We start from the raw sequence: 25,941 nt of genomic DNA on the forward strand, positions 1-25,941 counted from the left end.
AAAAACGCTTAAATTAAATCTGGAAACAAAACAGTTTTGGATTGTAATCCAATTTTCACCAAACTGTGTGTCCAGTTTTGAACAACCTAACGAGATATGAAAAAATTTTGCTAAAGCAATGTTAAATTCTGCATATATACATGGTTTCCAACAAATTTTAAATTTTTGTGTTCCATTCCATCCTGTAAAAGATAACTCAGACAACTTTATTATTGATATTATCACTTCCTGACTTTCTCAATGATCAAGACCTAGTTAATGATAGTATATTTGAAATATTGTTAATAATTAGTAAATATAATAAATCTTATGTGGTAGTCGAGCACGCTTCGGCACGAATCGGGCCAGCTCGCAATGGGGAATTACCATCAAGAAGACCGGGGTTTCTTTGGGCATTCAGCTGTGTTTCGTTCTGTGAGTGGGGTGCCAGAGGCCCATATCCTTTTCTTCACCCTTCCCAGTCCTTTACTCCTCTCGTCAATCCTTTTCAGTTTGAAGTCGGCATTGTCGGTATGACATAAAAAAAAGATCTAATAATAAATCCTTTAAAAATATGAATGAGAAGTAAACTAAAATTGTTAAGATACGCAGCGTCCAGTATCTACAGAGAAAGTTGAGAAAAATTTAAAGAATAAAACAATTGAACAATTCACTCATCATACAATCAACAATACACCCACAATGACTAACCTCTCCAATAACAATCAAAAACAATTCCAATTGGAATAAAATTTAAAACCGAAATACCCAAAGGTGGTACCAAGATAAGACCCCTGGTCTCTCCTAAAGACGGGTTTAGTCTCGAACCAGTAACAGGTCATCATGACCAACACCGACTTCTCAAGAACACGGTTAATACGTACCCTTACTAGAACCAGCATTCAGGGCTGCCAATCAAGAGAAACATGCTAGTTTGGTGCCCAAGATATGCCTGATAGTTTGCTTTAATATTAGCTATATTTCACCCATATCCTCGCAAATAACCTGTGCATTCATCCTATAATAAAAATCTAGCAATTATATTAAACAAACATCTTAGCAGCCAAACAAGTGTCCGTCCTAAAGAACGGAAGTCCTCGTTACCAATCTAGTGAATATGTACATCTTAACTACGAAGCCGCAGTGGGAAGATCACGCGGACGTTAACAAAGTTTCATTTAGTACACAGTGAGCATGCCACGTGGAATCCCCTATACTCCATGATTAGTTTTTAAAAAACATTCATTCTAAGGATCATAAAACTTAAATATATAATTTTAATGGTTAGACACACAATTTTTTTTTTAAGTTCGTTCGACTCTCCTCAAACACAGGAACGTATAGTTTATTTTGAATGTACAGCACCAATTGTTATATTTTTAAAAAACAGTATTCAGATGCTGCTTAAAAAGGTAAAGGAAAACATCGTGAGGAAATCGGCATGCCCGAGAATCAAAAGTTTGACGACATGTGACATCTGCCAACCCGCACTCGGCCATCATGGTCGATTATGGCCTGAACCCTCATAGGAGACTTGTGTCCCAGCAGTGGGAACATATATGGGCTGATGATGATGATGATGATGTTGATGATGATTCAAATGCTTATATTAGTGAAAAAAACAGAAATTTTAATTTCACTTTTATCACAATTCTTAAATACATATTAAAAACTTTGAATTATTTACTTCTTAATGATAAATAATACTTTTATACATATACTTTATTAATTGGTTCTAATTTCCAAGCGGTTGCCAGCCCTACCCCCTCCCCCCGGCACTTATAACAAGTGCCACTTGACGCACCTCGAGTGCCCTTACGTGTAAAGGTATCTCTCAAACTGGTTGTGGAAGGTATTACGGCGCGCAATTGTTGAATTTAAAATGGCATAAAGGAAATTTCGGATGAGTGGAAGAAAAATTCGTCCTGTTGTGTTCTCTTTGATTCTCAAACTATAAGATTATTAAGATGTTTTATTTATCGTAACTAATTATTATGGGATTGTAAGACGATCTTGCTTTAATTAAAACTAAGAAAATATCCATCATAACTATATTTTATGCTAACTTTGTATGAAAAACGTTGTCCTTTTTAGTCGTCTGACTAGACTCTGATCCTCTATTAATAGGCATTCATAAATATTCAAGAGCTGAGAGAGATAAAATAAAGTCATGAAGACTATATAAACAGACAGCTTTTACTAAATTATTCAAAAATGTGAAATAGAACGCTAAAAATGTACAAGGCATCATTTATTACAGAACTCTGTTAAATATATCTTGATTAATCTACATAATGCCCCTGAAAAACGTAAAAAAGTGCTTTAAACTATATCCAATAACCACAATAGACACAACACGAGCGCTCATTGCAGCCACTGCATCAACAAACAGATCGCTAACAAGGCGCAACGAAAGTCCCGAAAAAAAAATTCTTATCAAGAAAAATCGAGAAGGCCCGCCAATCGCCGCTCCGATCGATTAACAAAACCAATCAATCATGATACTGGGTCAAAATTAAGATAAAAACCATCTCGGTCCAGGATCAGCAGAGGTCTCGAATACCACTCGGGCCAAGGAACGAGGCTGCCATGAGGTACCCCAGACCACCACTGATGATAGGAGCCCGCCGAAATTATGGACATATTGCGCGTTATCACTGTTTCGGCTTATCACTATCTGATAGTGACGTAACTAACAGATATAATTGTGCGACGATTGTGCTCGTTGATAACGCTACCGTAATTAGTACAACAATCCGTTCACATTGATCCGATTGTTTAACAGACGTATCGATTCGCATTGATTCAGATCGATTCGAATAGAAAGATAGAAAGAAAGAAAGAAAGACAGAAGAAGAATGGAAAATGAAAGCAGCCTGTCGTGTTCATTAGCCGGAACCGTCTGAAACTGAACGAGAATAAGTTCTAGAATATAGAAAAAGCAAAAGTACTGTGAGCATTGCCTAACAATAAGGACTTCATGGCATCTTCTGAATAACAGTTTCGTATAAAGACGTTTTCCGAAAACAAAAGGGGATCTCAATTCAACTCAATTTTTTCTGTTTTGTTAATAGATAAGATGGATTCCTTTTGTTTTTGGTTGGAAATTATATAAAATAAAACAAAAAACAATGTACTAATAACAACAAATATGAAGATGAAGCCAAATTGTTGTTGCGTGACCATTATTATTAACACAAAACTCATTTAATTTGTAGCATTTACTTGACTTATATCTCCTTCGTTAGCCCACACTATATTTATCCTTAATATAATTTATGTAAGTAAATTTTCCGCAAATCTTCACTATGCCTTATAAACTATTTATTCCAATAAAACTAATTCCATGACAAGTGACGTCATTAACCATCAATCACTACATACTAAAAAAGGTCGCTGTCTCTGTCTGTCCCTGTGTCCCAATTTATGCTTAAATCTTTATAACTACGCAACGGATTTTAAGGATATTTTAATAGGTACAATGATTCATGAAGAAGGTTTATATCTATAATAACTTCTATTAAACAACTCTGAATTTATAGCGTGCGAAGAATAAAGGGTTTTCCACAAATCTGAACTATGTCTCATGAACGATTGATTCCAATAAAACTAAATCCCTGACAAGTGACGTCATTAACCATTAAATATAAACCCTATCTCTACCTATAATAAAAACTCAACTCGTGGGTTGCAAAAATTTCATAGAATATCAGTAAAGCTTGGGATACGTTAGAGGATTTGTTCGGAAGAAGATAAGATACGATTTTCAGGAAACGTATAAATTAAAAAATATAATTAATCTGAGCAAAGCTGGTAAACCATTTTAGAATAGCTTAAAGTTTACTAAAAATTCCAATCTGCTCTAAATACTAGGAGTTAACATAATACGTAGTTTTCTATTACACCTGGTTAACATTTTCTTTGTTTACTAGTTGTGCCCTACGGTTTCGATCACGTTGCACGAGATGTATATAATGTAGTTTAAAAGGCTTCACTACATAGTATTAAATGAAGTTGTTATCCGCCGTCAGTGTAGGCTTAGATCTTTAAAACTACGCAACAGATTTTGATGGTTTTTTTTTTAAAGATAGAGTCATTCAAGAGGTTAAGTGTTTTTCATGTATTATTGCTATTATATTGGGTCGCTAGTTCTTAATTATAATTATAAGATCTATTCAACACAATGATAATTCGATCTAATAGTTCCTGATATTAAGGCGTTTATACATAAGACTTTTCAGCTTTATATTATTTATTAATATAGATGTTTTTATGATTATATAAAAGCACTAAGCGTAGATGTGTTATTTATTTATTTTTTTGTTACGCTATTGTTAAAAACTAAGGTCAGGCTATCTTTTTATTGCTATCTTTTAAATATCCTTAAAAATAACTTGGTTTCAATTTTAACCACCAATCAACAAAAAGACACACAATAACAATACATTTTGGTATAGTCATTCCACGATCACATTCTGTATACTATAACGAGTTCAATTTATATATGTATTTTTTCCGATGCTCAATGTTTAGTCACAAATAGCGGCTACATATTGTAAGATTTTGTGAGTTTGACGCCATTATCAACAACATATAAAAATGTATAAAATATCGCAAAATTAATACAATTCCTTTAAAAACTAAAAAAAAGTAAACAATGCTTCCTAAAAAATATAAACCATGCCTAACAGAATGCCTTTAATGCACTCGTGGAATTTTTATCCGTTACGAAACAAACACTTCAATTTTAATTCTCGACGTCTAATTTCCTTTCGGGCATTGTTTCTCAAACTCTTCCAATAGCCTGTTTCCGCTAGCCGCGCTCGTAAAGCGAACCACAGCGTGCATTAGTATAAGACAAGCACCTTCAATTTGCAATGAATTGTGGCGGACACGTGTAGGCTAATCAACGCATAGCTTAGCGAATGTGTGGTTTAATTAACGACGCATATAACTATATGTTATTTGAACCAGTGTCTGTTACACTGGCAATTGGGTCAGTCCTGCCGGCCTATGTTCCCTACGCAAACTTTCCTCAACACATCTTGTCGCGTTTTGAACGTTTGTTTATCTCTCTATGGTCTATAAGGGTGGTAAATCGTTTCGAAGTCTCGCAAAAGCAGAGATATGTAGTATACACGATTATAAACGATTGACACAATTTTGTCTATGATGTAAATGGTATGTTAGTGCAGACAATTTTTTATCAAATTTTGTCAAATATTTGCGAGATATTTCTTAGCGATAAATAATTAATCATTGACAAATTCATCGTTTCTCTTAAAAAGCTTTTAGCTTTAGCTAAATCCTATCCTAATATTATAATATTATAAATGCGAAAGTTTGTAAGGATGTGTGTGTTTATTTGTTGCTCTTTCACGCAAAAACTGCTGAACCGATTGCAGTGAAATTTGGTACGTAGATAACTGAAATAACATATAGGCTTTTTATCCCGATATTCCAACGGGATACGGACTTACGCGGGTGAAAGCGCGGGGTGAAGCTAGTAAGAATATAAATAAATCATTACAATAATATGACACTCAGTGTAAATGCTTTCTAATGGTGAAATAATTTTCGAAATTGGTCAAGTGTTTTTGCAAATTCAAATATAAAAACACAAACGTTCCTTCTTCATAATATTACTATAGACGTTGAGTAAAAAAATCATTAAAAAAAGCAGTGTATCTTTTTTATTTCTAGCTCATCAGGTTTAGCTCTCGAATGTTCGATGTTGTATCCCAACAAAAAATATTCTAAAACAAAACACTACACAGATAATTAACAGATCAATTTACGGTGAATTTTTTACCCACACCACTCAGCTAGGAAGCGTGTAGCAATTGCTGTAATTATTTTCCCATTAAGTGAATAACTTGTTAGTAATTTTATTGGGATCTCATCTAAAGATTTTAGTTCAGTAAATTATAATTATATAAGTATTGATCTAGTTATAATGCAGTGCACTAAAATGAAATAACGTTTTTTTCTTCTCGTTAATGCTTTAATATAATTGTACTAATTTAGCAGTTTAATTATTTTTGTTTATTATTGTTATTATTTAAGTAAGTCCCGCGACTTTCCCTCATAGTTTCCGATTCTATGATATTTACGGGATAAAATCCAGCATATGTCCTTTATCGGTTTTCAAACTATTTAAGTATCAAATTTAATCGAAATCGTCCGCAGCAGTTCCTGAGATTAACGTGTTTAAGTAAACAAATACTCTTCACCCTTTATATATTAGTATATATAAATTGAGAATTACCTATTATTCTGTTTTTTGAGAACGTCGGTTAAATATGATACAGAAATTGGTTCCGCTGTTTTCAATGATATTGAAACTTTTGTGCCTATTCATAATGTTAGAAGATTCTTCTGGAAACTATTCCAGAAAATTCTTCTATTTCGATAAAAACTTTTCACAAAAAGTTCTAGCAAAAAATAATAGACTATAGAGTATAGAAATAGACGTTAAAAATGCTTAGTTATAACTGATCGTATAATCTAACACACGCAAGCATTGCTCTTTGTTATCTTATTCAAAACTACAAAATTGTTTACTCACAGATTCGAAATTATATTTCTCTAACTAATGTATGTATTATTCACTTTTCCTTACCCTTCCCAGTCCTTTCCTTTATTCCTCCCGTCAATCCTTTCTTAATCCCTATCCAAATTGAAGTCGACAATTTATTTGTAGAAACATAAGATCTGTAATCGACTTTACGCCTCTCCAAATGTTCATGGGTGGTGGTAGATTACCATCAGGCAACCCACCAGCTCCATTGCCGACAATGACATAAAAAATTACGTATTGTAAGTATAAGAACTGCTTTATCTACAGAACCCAGACGAAATCAGAGCAAACCGCTAGTATAATATCCAGTACCAACACACAAACTCGTCTGCGAAGCGTGGTATTTCACTTTTATTCAACCTGGATTCATATATTACCAACCAAGTTTACGCACCACAGCCTCGTATTTTTGTTATAAGCCAGTTATAACACACGAATGGAATTGATTTCATTTTCCGTGGTATTGTAATATTCATCACAAACCGATAATCATACAATTAATATTTAATTATATACTGAAAAATGCATTTTTTAGAAAAATAAAAATTGCGCACATTTATTTATATTGTTAAATAGTTAACATAACATGTATTCAACAGTTGTGTTGGGCAAAATTTGATTATTTATTATTAACCAAACGATTCAAAACTAAATGTTACATTATTACATTATTATAGTTACATACTTGCGGTCCGCTCCGGCTTCGCCCGTGGTACACATACAGCCTATAGCTTTCCTCGATATATGGGCTATCTAATACTGAAAGAATTTTTCAAATCGGACCAATAGTTCTTGAGATTAGTGCGTTCAAACAAATTTTTCAGCTCTATAATATTAGGATACATTAGGGTGATCCTTAAAAATCGTTATGAAACGGATAGCAAGCAATTAATAAAAAAAAATTATGTATCTTGATAAGCCTTTCTTTAAGTAAATAAATAAATAAGAGGTGTACCTTTCGTTATCTTTTATATTATATATACCCGATTGTGTTTTCGGAATAGAATACCTAGACAAAGTATGAAATAAATAATATTTCACTAATTACCTGCACGTTTTAGTTACTCTCTAGATTACCTAGGTATTGTATGAAAAACCGGATTCAACAGATTGCCGTTAACACATACAATGTCTATATTATTTCCTTACAAATTTTTTCCTTGCGTATTTAGTTTTCGTTTATTGTAGACTCATAATCCATACCCTCATAGTACCTAAACACTTTATTGACCTTGGGTTTAGTATATACTATAACCCATTTTAGATATTTCCCATTCAGGAAGTTCTAACAATGTAGTTAAGAGGTTTGTAGATTCTATTACGGTCTATTAACAAGGCGTTAAGCACCGGTTAAACCGCAAACGCCCGATAGAAGATCATTTTACATTCAGAAGACCTTTTCATATATTTTTCCTGTGTCTGACGTTATTTTTAAAACGAGAGTTTTCAGAAAGAAAAATATGACTTTAATATTGTAAATAAGAAAAATATATGAATATTTGAAATGCGGTATGTATGCTTTAATATAAAATGTCTTATATTATAGATATTTGAAAAAAAATTAATAATAATAATCGTTTAAGATTCATATATTTTCATTTTCCTATTGATGTTTTTTGTCTATTTTCCCGTTGTAGTCAAAACAAATTTAGTATATCTATACTCTATTATTGCGCTAGAAAATAACTAATGAATCTAGAAAATTAATGTGAAATGCACCGTGCCCACAAGGAAACAAGATAACACTTCTAGAAATATAAAATAGAATCATTATACATTCATTTTGTCAATTAATATAAAACACCTGCCGGAAACGTACATTTATATATTTTCATTAATAATAACCATATTATCAATTTACATTTTATACAAAACCGCCTCTATCTCATATCTAATCGATCCGGTAGTTTTTTAATCACACTGACAGCAGACATTCGTAAAAAAATCTTGCACAAAAACCGATCAATACATTATAATGACTCTTTACATTTACTAAACATAAAAGGCACCTCTATACTCGTGCTGTGACGCGTGCTTTTTTAAATCTCATTCAATTTGAACTTTAGCATATTTTAAGCAACCATAAACAAGTTAAATTAACAAGTTCCGCGGGCAATCTACTCGTATATTATGCAATTAGCTGTATTATATGACGACAGGAGTGACTTGTTTTAATAAATATTATGCAATATTTAAACTACTTTTTATCACATTTTGAAATAACATTTTTTGTCAATGAGCAATATGCAATTTTATTTATTCACAATCAAAAGTCGTATTAAATCCACTTAAATTAAACATATCTACACAAAACAAAACAAGAACAGTTAATTATTTTACGAAAATTCTTTGCAAATCAAACAATACGAGCATCAATTAAGTAATCAAACAAATATGTTTATTAACTAATTAGGTTACATCTTTATTCTGCATTTAATTTAAACATAATTGAATAAGTGTAACGTTGCACTTGAGCTGTGACAGCCGGGGCGCGCGGCAATGACTAATTAGCTCATCGAAATCCGATTTCGCCTTGTAACTAGGCGAATTATTTACTAAAACAATAACGTACTCGCGTGCCGCTTTCGTAGTATGCGGGCCGATCAGTGCGTCCGCGCGCGCCGCTCGTGCGCGACATGAATTTGTACCAACGCGAAACACAATACGAGACCGTCAACCGACACGCCGCAGACCAGCGCCACACCGTCTCCGCGGAAAGGAAATTCCCCCCGCTCTCCCCGCGACGCGCGAAAATCCTGGAGCTGTTAAAACCAGACGACCCTGGTCGGGACGAGCTCGAGGCGATCGTCCGGGCGACGCCTAGGAGAGGCCTGATCAAGCCTTACGATGAGGACACTTGGCGGTTCCTCCAGAGGACTTTGCAGCCGACTGCCCAGTCCACGCCGGTCGCAGAAAAAGAGCAGACCAGTCCAAAGAAACAGCCGCGCCAGCCTGACCCAAAGCGAGAGCGGTCTTTAGCTGACGAGTTGCGGGAAGCTGAGGAAGACGAACGAAGCGGCAGTCACATACGCAGGGAGTTGTTACGGGAGTTTCGGAAGCGAGGGGGCGGCATAAGGGAAGCGTTAGAGCGGGAGCGCTTGGGCAAATTGGCGTTGGCGGTGGAAGACGATGAGGAGGACTTCGAAGACGAGAACGGGCTGACGATCGCAGCGCGACGGCTTGATGCCTTGCTGGCTGAGTCGAGGAACCTGCACGAGGAACTGGCAGAGATCCACGAAGACATCCAGGTGCTGGCTCGACGGGTGTCCCGCCGCGACCCTTGACGCGTTGGTACCACCCCTGTACCACGTATCCGCACGCTTGGTGTTTGGTGCTAAACTTATCAATCAATCTTTTTTAACGCCTTTTAAATACACGCGTTTTAAACTAACAATAAGGTATGACGTATTAACTTCCGCAAACAGCGTCTTTACTTCGTCGTCAGGCAGTTTACGCGTTATTTCTTCGATCAAAAAGTAAAACATTATCGTCACAACGCTATAATCATTGTTCAGGGTTCGAAAAGTGACGTCAGAGGATTTGTTTCAACCGCGGCGGTATACAGTATATACACCACGTAATCTAGTTAGCGCGTGTAACATAGCGTCGTTCATAAAGAATTAGCCAGTGGCCTTGAGGGAACTCGGTGATTACATTTAAATCGATATCTGTGGATTAACTGAATTAGTAGACGATTAAAACTCCTGAAACTCCTTCCCGAATGATTGCGTTCGCTAAAGTGAGTGTTCATCTCAAAATCTAGTGGCTCCCCAATTGCTCTACGAATTTCTATTCATTATGTGTTCGAAGAATATTTATATTGCGATTGCTACCAGAAGTGTGTGCCCTCCGTGTAAGAGACGCAAAAGATATCTTAAACATCTATACAATACTGTGAAAGAATATCTTTATTTAACTTAAATTTACATGGGAAAATTTATATACTAACTGCCGACAAAATTGGACTGTTGTCCAAAATATGTAGATAACTTAAAAATTATTCTTTTTGCTCGTATGTGTGTCTGCACTGAGTATCAAAACTTAGAATTATGATTGAAGTTCTACGTCTTAAATACTAACCAATCATTATTCTAGCATTTAAATATTGTGAGTTTTCTAATTCGAATTATATTATGTAAAACGGTTATAACCACGCCTAGGATATTAAGTTCTCAATTCCCCAAAGCTTTTTAAATATTCAAATAAGGAATCATAGAATACTTTCAAATTCCTACCGTTGGTGCACTTATTTAATATTTAATTTGAAATTATTGAATCTAATTTGTATTAGGACTTAGTCAGACTGCAGTTAAAAAATAGGTTATAAACTATTTTGATTCATTTTTGTATAAAACTGGTTATTGGTTTGTCATATTTTGCTGAGAACTTAATTATTATTTCTATTTTTTATTCTCAGTTAATAAGTCTCTCACAAATACAAGCAATATTTTTTGTAGAAGTAAATTCCCTCTAAATATCAAGAGTAGAAAAAAAAAACATTTTATCTAAAACACCAATCAATCTGATAACAAAATATTATAAATCAAACATTCAAGTCTCTTTAAAATTTTTTACCGTATGACAAATAAAAACGGAATGCCACAACAAAGAACAAAACCGGTACAATTAAAATCTAATCAGTTTCAATATTAGCCTACATTATTAAAATGCGAAAAACAATACGATCAATGCGTTTTTATCAATTGGCAGTCTGTCGTATTGATTTAACATTAAAATGAGTTCACGCTATCTCTTATCGTAGGAAAAGTTTATTATTTCTGCCAGCAACGAGCATTGCAATAACTGCACATTAATTATATCTTTTATGCTGTTAAAACATGGAGAATTCATTAATTTATGCTGCCTTTAACGATGTATTTTTCACACATTCGAAGTTTAACTGGTAGTTAATTTACACTTTCGTAAAAACTATAACATACACAGACGATCTTATAAAACACGTTATAATGTAAAGAAATATTTTTACATTAAAAGAGTAGATTTACATACCTATCCCTTGACAGTTGTGGTTAAAATATGTGATAACTGAATATAATAATAATACGATGCTATGAATCAAATTCCTTCTCAGAGGACTAAGAAATTATAAAAAAAACTGTGTCTAATATTACATTAATACGTTTTATTCTGCTCATTCGTTTATAAGTTTCAATTCATGAAGCTGATCCGAAATCCAAAAAACGTGTCAACGATAAATTTTCTTCAACTGTATGTACAGTACGTAGGTATAATATATTATGTATATGCACGCGGATTTATGAGCCCCGCTTACTTCCTACTCAATGAAGCCCCTCCGGACGTATTGTATTACAGCTAATTTTTCACAAGTTCAAATCGCACTGACCTAAATACCCATCATTTTTAATTTATCGTTACATTTGTAGCTGTATAAAGTCAGCCTGAATTTAAAAAGCTTCCATGGCTCGACAATTTATAAAAAAAAAACAAATGAGATTCTATTTTTATAAAAGATATTCCAAATTGAAAAAAACGCGGCAAATGATGCGATTTGTCAGTCGTGTTTTTTCTCTGGTTATTAAGATTAGAGAAAGTAAATCAGTTTAAATTTCTTTTACATATTCAATGGCAGCATAATGCTTTAGACTGATCCATATGTTTTATTTACTAACTAATTTATGATAATTGTATTATAGTGCACAAGGTGGTGGACCAGCGTCGTATTTCATATTATTATTTGTTGAACTCTAAATAGAAAATCATAGTAGTTGTAAATAATGCTAAATTACTTTTGATACTTTGTTTTTCATGTTATTAATTTTTTCTTTAAAAAGTCGATTTTAGTCATACTAGTGGGCTAACGGTAAATGCCAACTGGCGTTACCTCTCCGCTCCCCTAACGCAACTATTTATTTGCATTACATAGTTGCCTTGAATTAACAAACTTTCTAAATGGAAAAATTCCGATACATTTAAAGATTGGAATAAATTTACATAATATTATTTGACATTTGTTACATTTACATTGGTTCTCCGTTTAAAGAGTTCGGAATTTTTTCTTGACCTTTATAAATTCAGCCATAGACAAGCTGTCCGATCGGAAAGATTGATATAAGTAAATTTTTGTCTGTGAGCAAGTCTGTGAGCGAGACCCAATTATAGGATTGCATTTTAGTTTAGTTTTATACACCACATGAACAGTTTTTGAACGATTAATAGGAGAAATTATGGTAGCGGATAGTTTATACCGGTCGGAAAGTAATGTATAAACTATATTCACTATACCTTGTGAATTGTGACCAAAATACACATATTTTCATTTGCTGTGCACCTATTTTTTTAATATTGACACAGAAAATATAATACTTTCATAGTCAGGCAATTTTTCTTCCGATAGGAAAGTCAATTGTGAATACTCTTTCACAATTCATGTTCAACTGTTATATTACAAGTTGCAGTATGTTTATCTGTTTTTTTTTTTGTAGTTTTTGTATTAAGTAGCAATATTCTGTTAGTAAAACTTATTACTTTTTATTATAATTATAGTTAGTAAGATTGTCAGGTATAAATCATGTTCTTATTTTATTTTATTGTTTACTTAAATATAGTTGATAGTTGATATTATATGTTATGATATTGATAGTTTTGTTCACAGATGAAAACACAATATATCGGAGAGGGAAATGCTAAAACCTCTATCCTGATTTAAAGATGAAAAAGCTATATTCTTTTTTCAAAATTTGACCTAAAATGTCGTCTTAACAATTAATATAAAACTGAGTTCTTTTATCATAAGTTAATCCAAAATATTATCTTAATTTTCTCATTCGATCTCCAGGCGGAGTCGGCCCGCGCGTGCCGGTGCGCAGCGGTGGCGCGCGCGCTGACCGCGCAGTCGCAGGCGGTGCGCTACCTGGACGACGTGGTGGCGCTGCTGCGCGGCAACGTGGCGGCCGCGTGGCGCGTGCGCTCCTGGCCCTTCGCGCTCGGCTGCAGGCAGCCAGACAGGAACTATATTATATGAAGGTAAATTATAATTAGTTTCCGCCGTGGGAGAGAGATATCTCCTTTCTCTATAATGCGGTGAAGACTTGATACACCTTAGAGTAAAAATAATTTCACTGATTGAACGTTTGAATTGGTGGGTTGCCTGATGATGTAAGCAATCACCACCGCCCATGAATATCACGTGTCTCTGCGAACACCCTTTTATGGGGAAAGGGATAAGGAAAGGACTGACAACGGGAAAGAAGGAATGGACAGGGAAGACTGAAGATATTGGACCTTCAAGATAGGAAAAAAAAACCTTTTGTTGTTAGTTGTAGTGTCAAAAATACTAAGGATATCGTTTTTAATTTATTATGGAAATAATCAGTAGTAGATTATTATTCGAGCAAATTCTAAAAAAGATATCAAAACAAAAATTCAAATTGGGCCGTTGGGTTTTTTCTTTTTATAATAATAATTCTTGTTTATGACTACGTGCAAACTAAATATTTTTTAATGTCGCCAAAATATAGACCAAAGTTTTATAAAATTCACCCAACTGCACTCCTTTTTAAGCAAATTTTATAATATAAGAGCTCTAGGACTCTTCGACTAAACCATTAACAATGTAGAAATGTAACATAACCAATAAGTATCAATTAAACTTTATATCACATTCAAATATCCAGCGAAATTAGGCGTCATAAAATGGCGATATGCGTGAAATGTCATTTTAATGGCCTATTATTTGACAGCGAAAGAATTGGAGTGACGTCATAAAATAAAGATCGCGAAAAGGGAACCAATTCACGGTGTAAGTGAACCAAATAAGTGGGCATTAAATCGACAGAAATATAAGAGACAATTCATACTATTAAAAGACTGAGGCGAATCAACTTGGATTATTAGAAGATCTAGTTTTCACTTGTTATTATTACTTATGTATCATATACTTCGTTGTTTACCTCTTCCCCTCTTTATATCAGAGTGCATCGGACAACCAGCTTAGTAGATGGCAGTTAACAACCACCATTACCCATGAACAATTTACAGATGCGCAATTGTTTTGTTTTTTCACACATAAGCAATTGCAGGAGCAGGGATAGAATATTCTGGTTTTTGTTCATAGTTCATAGGCTACCTTGTGTTATGTTGTTATCGCCAATATGCATATTAATGAAGCCTAGAGTTACTGTGAAACCCAACTTTTCTGAAATAAAGGGTCACCATCGCTTCAGTAAACTTTAGAATAATATTCCGAAAATCACATCATAATAATAATAAGCAGCTGATATGACAGACAATATAATACTATGCTAGAACTAATATTAAGCTCTCGACATTATTAACAATTACAATTTAGAAAGATAGCAACATACACACATAGCATTTAAAGTAATCAATTTCATACATGGTTGCACTGAACACAATTACGCCAAAATGGCTAAACAGACAGTATTTCGTAGATATTAATGAAAGCTTTTAGAGCACTCTGGCTTTAATAATGTTATACTAGAGCTAGTGTTAAATGAATCGTTTAAAACTGATAACTTATAATGTATTCTCTACTTCCCGCTCACATTAGTAAATTACCGCCGCAATTTCAATGAACAATTCGATTTATAAAATTGCACGCGATGAAATTATCTTGTCATAAATTCGGCACAAATATTTCAGTTCCCGAATCGACTAGGCATTACCTTTGTCTGCAATCTAGGTTGAAAATAATAAGAGGAAGCTAACACGCTTTTGATTCGCGCGCTCGATAATGCTATCGTTTCTATTTTTATACCTTTAGTCAAAAACATTACAACATTAAATGCACAAGTTCCGCGCTCATCAAAACTTCATCTAAAATGTTATTCAATTTAGATTATTTTAGAAGCGCTTAACCAAAAGACATAATATGTTTATCGAGGATTAGGACATTCATATAAAATTAAAAAAAATTAAGTCGCAAAATCGCAAATATTAAATTCGGACCAGTTTGGCCCGACCCTATTAATTTTGTCAGATGGCCATCAGTCTCTCGCAATAAACTACAAAAAAATAAACACGTTATAGCAAAAAATGTTGCCAAGCAATAAGTTTCTCAACAAACATAGCTGCGTTTTTGAGACGCTTTTATTAGAGTCACCTGTACGTTTGTTTGTATGTCGTTTAGACTTGATTTTGACCTTCAAGCGGACATATTTTAGTTTAAACCTTGTAAACCTATCAAGATTCGGCGACAAGACAATAATTTCATTATTTTATCTGACTATCCTAATAAGGTCGCCAGGATGAAGTAATTAATTTCTCACGTATACATTATATATGGTAACATTTTTTTACTGTAGCTAGTATTAAGATAGTATAAGAAGGAAATGCCAAATATTCTCTAAGCAAATTCCGTTAGGAACAACACTTTTATACTCACTTCATAGCTCCTGGCGCACTCCCAAAATACCTTTTGCGTAACCTCCTTAACATTAAACAGCTGCGGCTCCATCACTTATTTCCTATCAATTTGTTATGTTTTATACTGATAAAAAAGTAAAAATAAATAGTAATTAATTGCTTCATCAAAAAATCATCTACACTGATATTATAAAGAGCAAACTTGTATTTTTGTATGTTTGTAACGTTATCACGCAAACACCTGACTGATTTCAAAAATTTTTTTCGGGATTAAAAAGCTGCGATTTCACTGAGTGATATAGGCTATATATGTACCACGGGCAAAGCTGGTGCGAACAACAAGTTAGATATACAACACATTTCAAGTTCCTCACGTATAAGTTAATGTGAAAAAACAAATGGCTGAGCCTCAGCTATTGCTCTCAAAAACAGGAGAGCATTACACAGCGCTGTTTTTATATGCGCCTTATAAAACATATAAAAATTGTTTTTGTAATTATTTAAAACTAAAACATGACGATGTTATTTATTGTATCAAAAATTCTTCAAACCTACATATTCGATTTTTAGGAAATTGTGTGTATATGTTACCGGCATATGTGTAATTCGGGGGTTCTACAATACCTAGCCATTTATTTATTTATTTAAATTATTACTAAGCTATGAGATCAAATCGTCATTAATGGCCGCCATTAGACACAAATTGAATGAAGCTACCGTTATGACGCGACAATTTTAGCTCGTAATTAGATAACGCGACCGACCTTCGACACGGCGCGATGTGAAATATTCAATAAAAGCTTTTACGGGTGGAAAGGCAAAGGTTTAAGTAATTTTCACGGAACAATTATGTATTATATTTCATATCAGTTAAAAACCACAACTTCACCCGTGTTACGTGAGAATTCTTTGAAGGCAACCGAGTTTAAAAAATCGGCCAAGTGCGAGTCGGTCTCGCGAGATGAAGGGTTCCGTAAAAATAAGCTAAAGAATATTTTTATGTGTGATAGATTGCGCTTGTCAACCATCTCGCCTGCTGGTAAGGTAACTCGTGTAATAAAAATCAATTTGCGAGTTTGTGACGTTGTAGGGTGTAATCTAGGGATCTAATGAACCGATTTTCATAATTTTACCAATAGAAAGCCACGTATATAGCCGTGAGCGTCATAAGCTCATATTTTATTTTGTTTTCATCCCGTCTCAACCCGGGAGTAGCACGACAAGCTGCTAGTTTAGGAATTAAGAGATCAGTACCTTGCGATTCAGCAAACTTCATATCGGTAGTACATACAGACATTGTATGAAAATGTTATTTAAAACATCGACTTTCCAATTTTCCAAGCGAAATTGATAAATACGGCCACACGTTTTATTGTTTCGATTTCACCAGCAACATAACTGCATGTTGATATTACGATAGTTTGCTTACGCGTTCAGTTCATTGCACCCGCCTTTAGTTGCGCCCTAAATATTATGCACTTTATTAAAAATATATTTTTTACTCTACTCTGGAGATGATGCGTATTGAATTACGTTTAATACTCGTCTGCTCACGCACACAATTAAACTAGTTGATTTTGAAATATGTGTTTAGAATAAATGAAAAAATAAATACATTCGTCATAGGAGGTCTGTATTCCTGCAAATAGAATATATATGATGAATAAACGCAATTGAGTTTAGTATTACAATTTATGTAAGTTCAGGTTAACATCTTAAAAAATGTCATTATTTGTTAATTATACACTATAACTCTTATGAAATTGTGATGCAAAAGTACAGAATTACATCTTAAATATAATCGAATTATGGGCTATGCTACACTTGCGTACTATGCGTACACTTTACTCCGGTTAAAAACTTACTTTTCACTAATATAACATTGCTCAAGTGGTTAGTCAGGATAGGAAGCGATACGATTATTATGTTTTGCAATATTTTGATATTTAACTAGCTGTGGCATGCCAGTATATAAGTGTATACTCTATGGTGTGATTGATGCGTGATATAGCTTTTCTTGTGTTTGATGTTATGCGAGTATTATACATTTAGAAATTAAAAACTTTTTAACGGATTTTAAACGCGATTTATTCATTATATTATTACCCCACGTTTCGAACACTTTACAGCGAGCGTGGTCACGGGGAGTCTCCCTGTATAATTTCTAAGCGTGATATAGATGTCTAAACAAAAAAAATTGGGATGTCACTAGATGCATAACCTTCCTTCATAAGTGGACTATCCAACACATTTATTCAAATCGGACCAGTAATTTCTAAGACTAGCGCGATCAATGAAACGAACATGGAAACAAACTACAGCTTTATATAAATAGAAAAGTAATAATAGTTTCTAGATGTGATTGATGGAGTTTCTTCTAGAACTATCCAATTTACAGTAATAAAAACAAAAGATCTTATGTCGTTGAAACGATTATGTTTGTTTGTAATTTTTCTTAATGCATTAATGTGTGTTATTGTTTATTTCAGTTGAACGATAAGAAGGGTGAAAGGTTCCATCGTCGTCTTCTGAGGTGACACCAAGTATCGTTCAACCCGTGGACCGCATGCAATGTAGATATAGTTTCGATTTACTATACGTTGGTAATCCTTTATGGTTTTTTGTCAAACAGAACGCAAACTTAGCGTAGTACAACACAATTCTTCGTCATAGCGTGGCGTAAGGCTAGCGCTAAGCATGCATTCTGTCTGGCAGAGCCATTATGTATGTGGTGTGACGTCACCTCGCCCTCACGACGACCCTATGGATTTTGAGTGCATAAAATTACATAAACTGCCCGCGATTGTATCCTCATAACAGCAATTCTTTAGCTATAGAATTAATTATGTTTATAACTTGAATATATAATAATGAATGTTAAGAATATTGTGTCAAAAAAATCCTAGTGAGAGACGAAATAATTTTTGGTCATTTTATTAAGTATTTTAATGAATTGCAGACTGTGAACTAGATCCAGTCATATTGCTGTTAATCAATTTACAAAGAACGTAATTATCTCAATCGACATCCCAGAAATTTTTGTTTTTACGCGATAAGGCCGTGTGTTTTTAACCGATTGATTTGGTACTTGGTCAAATTTTAGAATTTGGAGTGATATCTCACCTCCATCGACTTCGATTACCTTTCTTGTAGAAGAGAATTATTTTATTAGAGCAAGCAAAGAAGTACGTAGGCCTGATGATGAGCCACCGCCCCTAAACACTTATAACACAGGTGGTGATACAGGGGCTTTGCCGCCGTTTAAGTAACAAAATTGTAGTGTATCTTTACTCAAATTACGTGCCTTTACTGGATATTAATACAAGATATTATTACAAAAAGAATACACGGAAAATAAGACTCCATTAAATATTTCAATGTAAGTGATTTTTAATGATATAAGATGTAATAGATGTAGGTATAAAAGTGTATAAGTTTATCGATTAAGGTATTTAGTAATTTTTCTGAGACTGATAATCTATGGTTAGTGATATTTTCCTACTGCAGATGTATTTAGTTTTTATGATCTCTATAGACTACGTTTGAAATAATAAATTAGAAAAAATGTGTAATACCGCATTATTAATTACTCATGTCCACGGAAAATTTGCAAGTTTTATTTTTTCGTAGAGCATTGATTTTTTTAATGATTCGAGATGGAATTTGTATTAAATTAATTTATTTTAAATGTTAATTTCTGTAAATGTAACGTTTTTGTGTTTTTATATTAGCATTTATATATTTCATTAAATTCAACATAAATTGTGTTCATTGTAATGAAGTTTATAAGATTTTTTCCTCCGAAAACGATTTTAATTACGTCGATTCGATTTGAAATTAATTTTTTTCTTTATTCATCAGTTGTTATGAATTAAATATTCGTACGATTTTAAACTCGTGTTTTATTTCACTTTTTAACACTATCAAATTATAGAATATTTGTTCTCTCAATTTAATAATTAAAAACTTTTATTTTAACAAAATTTGTTTGTTTTCATGTCATAGCATAGATTTTGATAATATTTTAAATAAGACTTGTTAAAGACACAGGCAGAACAAGGACGGTTCTTTGAAACAAAATTGATTGAAATAAGAGATGAGACCATGCACATGCTTTCATTAACATATCATTATTTCAATATAAGTCTAATACTCAAGTAAACCAAGCAAACCAAGAGTTCAGGTTAACCTAGAAACCTATGTTCTATTTCCAGAAAGTTCCAGGTAATCGGATTAAAGAAAACTGTATAACTGGTTCATCCCCACAATAGCACACGGGATTTTATACATTCAAATAATAGGTTTATTGAAGCTTTGGGAAGTTTGATGTTTTAGTTATTACGTATTTATTTCGAAAATAAAAGTAGTAAAGGTCTAAAAGTGATGAAGTTGGAATCCCACATATTCAACTCTTAAAAGAGTAAAAAGCTAATTGAGCATAATATTCAGTATATTCGGCTAGACTCCCATGCACAATTTTAAAATGACTATTCAAAATCGATATTGCTTACATATAGATGCTTGGTAACTAATTTTGTGCGTCACTTGGTTTCTCCGTGTCAATGTGTTTTTCCTTAAAATCCCAAATCTCCCATGGAAATAATGGCATAAAAAGTAGCCTTAGTGATTCCACATTACATCAACCCGGTCAAAATCGGTCCAGCCGTTCCAAACACACACAAAGGCAGCAAACAGACGAACAGAAATAATTGTAAGAAAACGTTTTTTAGTACGTCACGCAGGTACCGTAAATATGCATTTAGTAAAATGCATAGACATGAAAGTCTTACGTAATATATATCCTTTCCCCAATTACCTTATTACACTCATCTAGCGCTCCGCCCCGTCTTGGGCCATGGTGCCTATAGTACTCAGGGATCACAAATCCAAGTTTGACAGAATGTTTGAAACAGTTCCAGCAGTTCCTAAGACAAACAAGCTATTTTTTTAAATAAATATAGATTATTATCAATACGCTCCCACTTACCAGAGTCAGAACGATCTGATAATCTATATTGGTTTTGTTAAATATGTCAGTAATTCTATAAAATAGTTGGATTATGTATTAGTAGTTGCGCCCCGCTGTTTCACCCGCGTAAGTCCGTATCCCGTAGGAATATCGGAATGAAAAGTATGTTATTCCAGTTGTCCAGCTGTCTACGTACCAAATTTCGTTGCAATCGGTTCCGTAATTTTTGCGTTAAAGAGCAACAAACACACACACATCCTTACAAACTTTCGCATTTATAATACTATAGTAGGATAGTAGGACTATCCGTAAACCAACTATTTATGCACGCCAGACGCTGTCAAGTCTTAAAATCTAAACATAATTACCATTACCATCATGAGAGGCACCTAATCAAGTACCACATGCCTCACCTCAATTAGCCAACAGTTCCGCATCTCATCCCGGCCGTCACGCGCAGAGATTGGACTCGACCCGGGTCAAACTGGCTAATTAATCACCCCCGTTATGGGATGTATTGTTATCTCCAGCCGCTTGATGTGTTTGAGGAAACATGTCTAGTTTGGGACAGGCTATTGGATAATTAGGTTTCTTTCGCGCGTGACGTATACTTGTAGGATGAAGGACTCCACTATGAGTACTATATGGTTTTTATAAGAAATAAAATTTATTTTTTATGGACACATATACATAAAATGATACAATAGTGCTGAAATATATAGGCCGTAATTAGGCCTGCCATGTCACATATCACAGATTTTCAGTGAATGCATTTTGTCTTTATAATCTAAGCATCTAAGCTTTTATGTATTCCTGGTCTTTATATTTTATTAGCCTTTTTATTATTCCGACTTATAGTATATGCGCATACCAATTTTATATGCTTTTCCTGCTTTTACCTGATGTATAACAAAACATCTCCCTACACATCCAAAGAAATTTCCTGGTGGATTATACTTTATTTTCATATAATTGTAATAAACGTATATTTATTAGTAGAATGTGTATTTTAATTTATATTGCTTATGGTTTTTTTACCAAAACCATCATCATCAATTTACTAAACACAAACTGCCAAATCGTCCGTCTAACTCCGCTCCCAACAAAACCTATCATCCAAATAGTCAGTACGAAAATAGCAAGCACGACACAAAACAAACACAACCAATTAATAACAATTTGGTGGATTAAACTCGTCTTCGAGCGAGGACAATCAATGTCTCCGAACAGCGCGCGCCCCATAAATCAGGCAAATGAATATTGTAGAATTATGCAAAGTTGTCATGGGGAAGATCGCGTGCTCGTAACGACTAATTGCCACGTACCGATAGGCTACAGTACCGCGGTGGCTTCAGCCCGGGAACCATGCTTTTCCCTTGCTCCTTTTGCGTCTTAACTGTGAGCTGTACAGCTGTGCTGTGACCTTACCTAGTGCTTCCAAGATTAGGGAATATCGGACCTGTACATTTATCCATGTCTCTTTCCGACCAGTTAGATCTTCCACAACGAAGATATTCTTGTTGGAAACTTAGTCTCACCGTACCTTCATATCGTTAAAGGTGTATCGAAACTGGATCAGTAGTTAGGTAGATTACACCCTAAAATAAAATAGAGCCAAACATCATTCTAAAAAACAAATGTATCTGTGAAAATTCTTAAGATATCTCTTAATAATCTCTTTATTTAATTAAATTACTAACAAAATATTTTGAATATGTAACTCCAATAAATTAGTTTATGTTAAATCCATTAAATAAATGCTGAAATATATTCATTATCTATAATACTTAATTGACAAATAATTCATTTTTAAAATGTATACTACAATAACAAGAGCAGTGCCAAGTGCTATAGCGTAAAGTGCATTAAGTAATTGGATAATTGGGCGATCACGATGCGGCTATCACGTTAGTATCATAATTGTTAATTGGAGTTTGTTTGGTTTATTCATTAATTTAATTATTTTCGTATATAAGCATGTCAAATTATGTTAACTCATTGCAACACCGATTACGTTTTTTTTAGTCATCACCATATTGTCTCATTTTTTTCAAATAGATGAGGTATCACCTTATCCATTTGTTTAAATACATTTTTATAATGTTATTTTATATGAATATCATCTTTTATAAAAAATTGATCCTATTCCTCACCTTTCTAAATAATTTCTTTGAACTGTCGACAATTCCCTTATCCCATAAGCAGGCAACATGGTTACCATCAGGGAACCACCAGCTCGGTTTCCCGCTCTTATGTAAAATGCATGCATTTACTGTGTTCCATGTAATATTATTGTGGCAGTCGAGCAGGCTTCGACACGAATTAGGCCAGCTCGTACCGGGGAAGTACCACACCCCCTCAGAAAACCGGCGTGAAATAGTGGCATGCCACTGTGTTTCGTACGTTGCGTGGGGGAGCCGGAGGCCCGTTTCCTTTTCCTCAGCCGTCCCAGTCCATTCCTTCTTTACAGTCCTTCATCCTTTCCTTTTCCCTTCCCCATAAAAGCGGGCAGCGTATTCGCAGGAGCACTACCTTTGCGAATGTTCATGAGCGGTGGTGATCGCTTACCATCAGGCGAACCAGCAGCTCAGTTGCCCGCTATGACATAAAAAATATATATATTAATCTGATTTTGAGTGCAGTACTATGCTATCAAAATTACTCCACAACTCTCATCAAGTAAAAACATAAAAACAGTACACGACGAGTTTAAAAATTATAATATTTAAAACACTCTTGTAAATCGTCTGCACTCATCACCGCTGATAGTCGCTTTAATTATTCACACGCTTCCCTAGACATGAACATTTTCGCTTTCTCACCTATTACCCTTCTAATTTAATAATGAGGCAACATCATTAAATACTTACATTATTTTATGTCTTATTCTATTTTAGGTATAATGCCATTTAAACCTCGTAACCTATAAATTAAACTTATTCTCTTTATATTGTATTCAAGTATTGTTTTAAAAACTTGAGAAATGCGTTTTCTGTTTGTTAACATCTCAATATAGTGAATTTTGGCATATTAATCAAAACTTTTCGTTTCAAGTAAAGTGAATATTTTGTTATAATTTTTTCGTTACGTAAGTAGATAATATATTCCGTAGATATATATTAAATTGTCACTGTATATACATCTCTTTCCCCTACACCCATCTCTGTCTCGCACAATCAACAACCCCGGGGGAAAAAACTAGTAATACCGTGAAATCAAAGCAAACAACATCCGCAAATAGCCGAATCGTGACATTAATCAGTTAACAACACTATTTGTTTTTACGAAATATTAAACATGAACTAGAATGCATGACTTATCATATACTCTGTTGTCCCTGTCGTGTCTAAATTATAATTTTGTTTTTAACCGAAAAGTAGGGGGTGCTAGCTAAAAATAAATTAATATTAACGATAACCGCTCATCTGTTTAAAGTCGGTGTCAAGTCTTACTACATATTATCCTTACTACATATTTCACAAGTCGTAAGTTTCTACTTGGCTTGGTTGGAATTCCAATATATGTGGTTATCGCTTACAATAATTTATTTATCTCTTTTGGGTGGTTTGAAGTCCGTTCAATTTTTGTTTAAAATAATATATAAATTTACACAAACCTTAAAACATAAAATATAGATAGTTAAATTTCGTAGTTACAACATCGTTTTATATACGAAACTTGTTCAAATGAATCTTGGAGATATAACATCTAATGTTACCGTACACCAATGTACATGAACTAGCTCTTCGCCCCGAATTTGCCTGTGGTTCATGTATTGCCTATGTCACACAGTGAAGTCGCAGCTTTCGAATAGTAAGACAATTTTTGTAATCGGTCCAATAGCTTTTGTGTGACAACTCTACAGGAGATAATTCAATAACTACTTTTTAGAGCACGAATTTTTCATATTCACAGTTCTCCTCTTTTAGGTACTAAACCGTTTTATAGTTTCTTTGTATGTGGGAGTTGAGCATGCTTCGGCACGAATAGGACCAGCTCGCACCGGGGAAGTACCACACCCCCACAGAAATCCGGCGTGAAATAGTGGCATGTCGTGGTGTTTCGTACGGTGAATAGGGGAGCCGGAGGCCTGTTTCCTTTTCCTCCTCCGTCCCAGTCCATTCCTTCTTGCCACTTGTCTCTTATTTCCTTTTCTCTTAACTCTTAAGTGCGGGCAGCGCATCCGCAGAGGCACTACCTATAGGAATATTCATGGGCGGTGGTAATCGCTTACCATCAGGGGAACCACTAGCTCAGTTGCGCCCTATGACATAAAAAGCAAACGAAAAACAAAATTCTTGATATTCATTTTTTGTTACATATTACTTATTAGTTTATAATAAATCAGTACATATGCAAATCAGTTGTGTAAATTGCCTGGGAAAACTTCCGTGTTTACCCAAATACCTACTATCAATATGCTTTGTCGTCGGTTAGAGCTTCTAGTTCATTAGTAATTCCGTCCAAGTTATGCCATAAACGGCAATTTATTATGATCATAGAAGGAAGCACGCCTGGCGACGCTCAGTCATGCGAATCCGCCATTTATGAAAAAAAACCTGATATTTTCCGATTAGTTACGAACGTCTAAATCACGCAAGGTCCGAAATTCACGTAGATGATAAACTTTTATTGAAGGAAATTGACAGAGAACATGTTCTGTAACGAAAACAATTTAAACTTTTGTAAAGATAAACAATGTCACAGCATATTATATAGTAAATTAACTCGGCTTCGCACCAGATCGAACCGGGTCACAAAACATGGCAAAACTTTTTAAAAATTATGTAGTAATTAAAAAGCAACGACAGCTTCAATTTATCGTCAAATACTTGGCCATCAAAATCAAAAATTAAAACGGTTCTACTTATCTATATGTAATTACGAATAAGGCGGATAAAATGATTGCCCTCTTAATATTTATCAGTCGCGTTTGATTAGTTTTGAAATCCTTCTCTTCTTCACTTAATTAATGGCTCCACCCAATAAGTAGGGACTCCACCAATGTCGAGTATATAAGGGTAAAACAGGACTTAAATTTGGGGCG

The 25,941-nt window shown here is 34.2% G+C and overlaps 1 protein-coding gene across 2 annotated transcripts; it reads left to right on the forward strand.

Annotated features, from left to right (window-relative positions):
• Positions 1-8,953: 8,953 nt before the first annotated feature.
• On the forward strand, positions 8,954-19,465 carry LOC119840821. 2 transcript variants are annotated; one of them, XM_038367582.1, is made up of 3 exons: positions 8,977-9,807; positions 13,377-13,564; positions 18,415-19,465. In XM_038367582.1, exons 1-2 carry the CDS (start codon positions 9,196-9,198, stop codon positions 13,560-13,562), a joined length of 798 nt encoding a protein of 265 aa, XP_038223510.1. In that variant the 5' UTR covers positions 8,977-9,195; the 3' UTR covers positions 13,563-13,564; positions 18,415-19,465. The 2 variants fall into 2 exon arrangements, with proteins under 2 accessions (XP_038223520.1, XP_038223510.1); XM_038367592.1 differs by lacking the exon at positions 18,415-19,465 and having other exon boundaries at positions 8,954-9,846; positions 13,377-13,516.
• Positions 19,466-25,941: the final 6,476 nt, after the last annotated feature.

The sequence above is a fragment of the Zerene cesonia genome, chromosome 1 (assembly GCF_012273895.1).
Source record: "Zerene cesonia ecotype Mississippi chromosome 1, Zerene_cesonia_1.1, whole genome shotgun sequence".
Lineage (NCBI taxonomy): Eukaryota > Metazoa > Arthropoda > Insecta > Lepidoptera > Pieridae > Zerene > Zerene cesonia.

Excerpts from the sequence above, each read along its gene's own strand:
- LOC119840821 (XM_038367582.1), top strand. The coding sequence starts at position 9,196 with ATGAATTTGTACCAACGCGAAACACAATACGAGACCGTCAACCGACAC. Across the intron at positions 9,808-13,376 it reads AGATCCACGAAGACATCCAG|GCGGAGTCGGCCCGCGCGTG; the intron begins GTGCTGGCTCGA and ends TTCGATCTCCAG.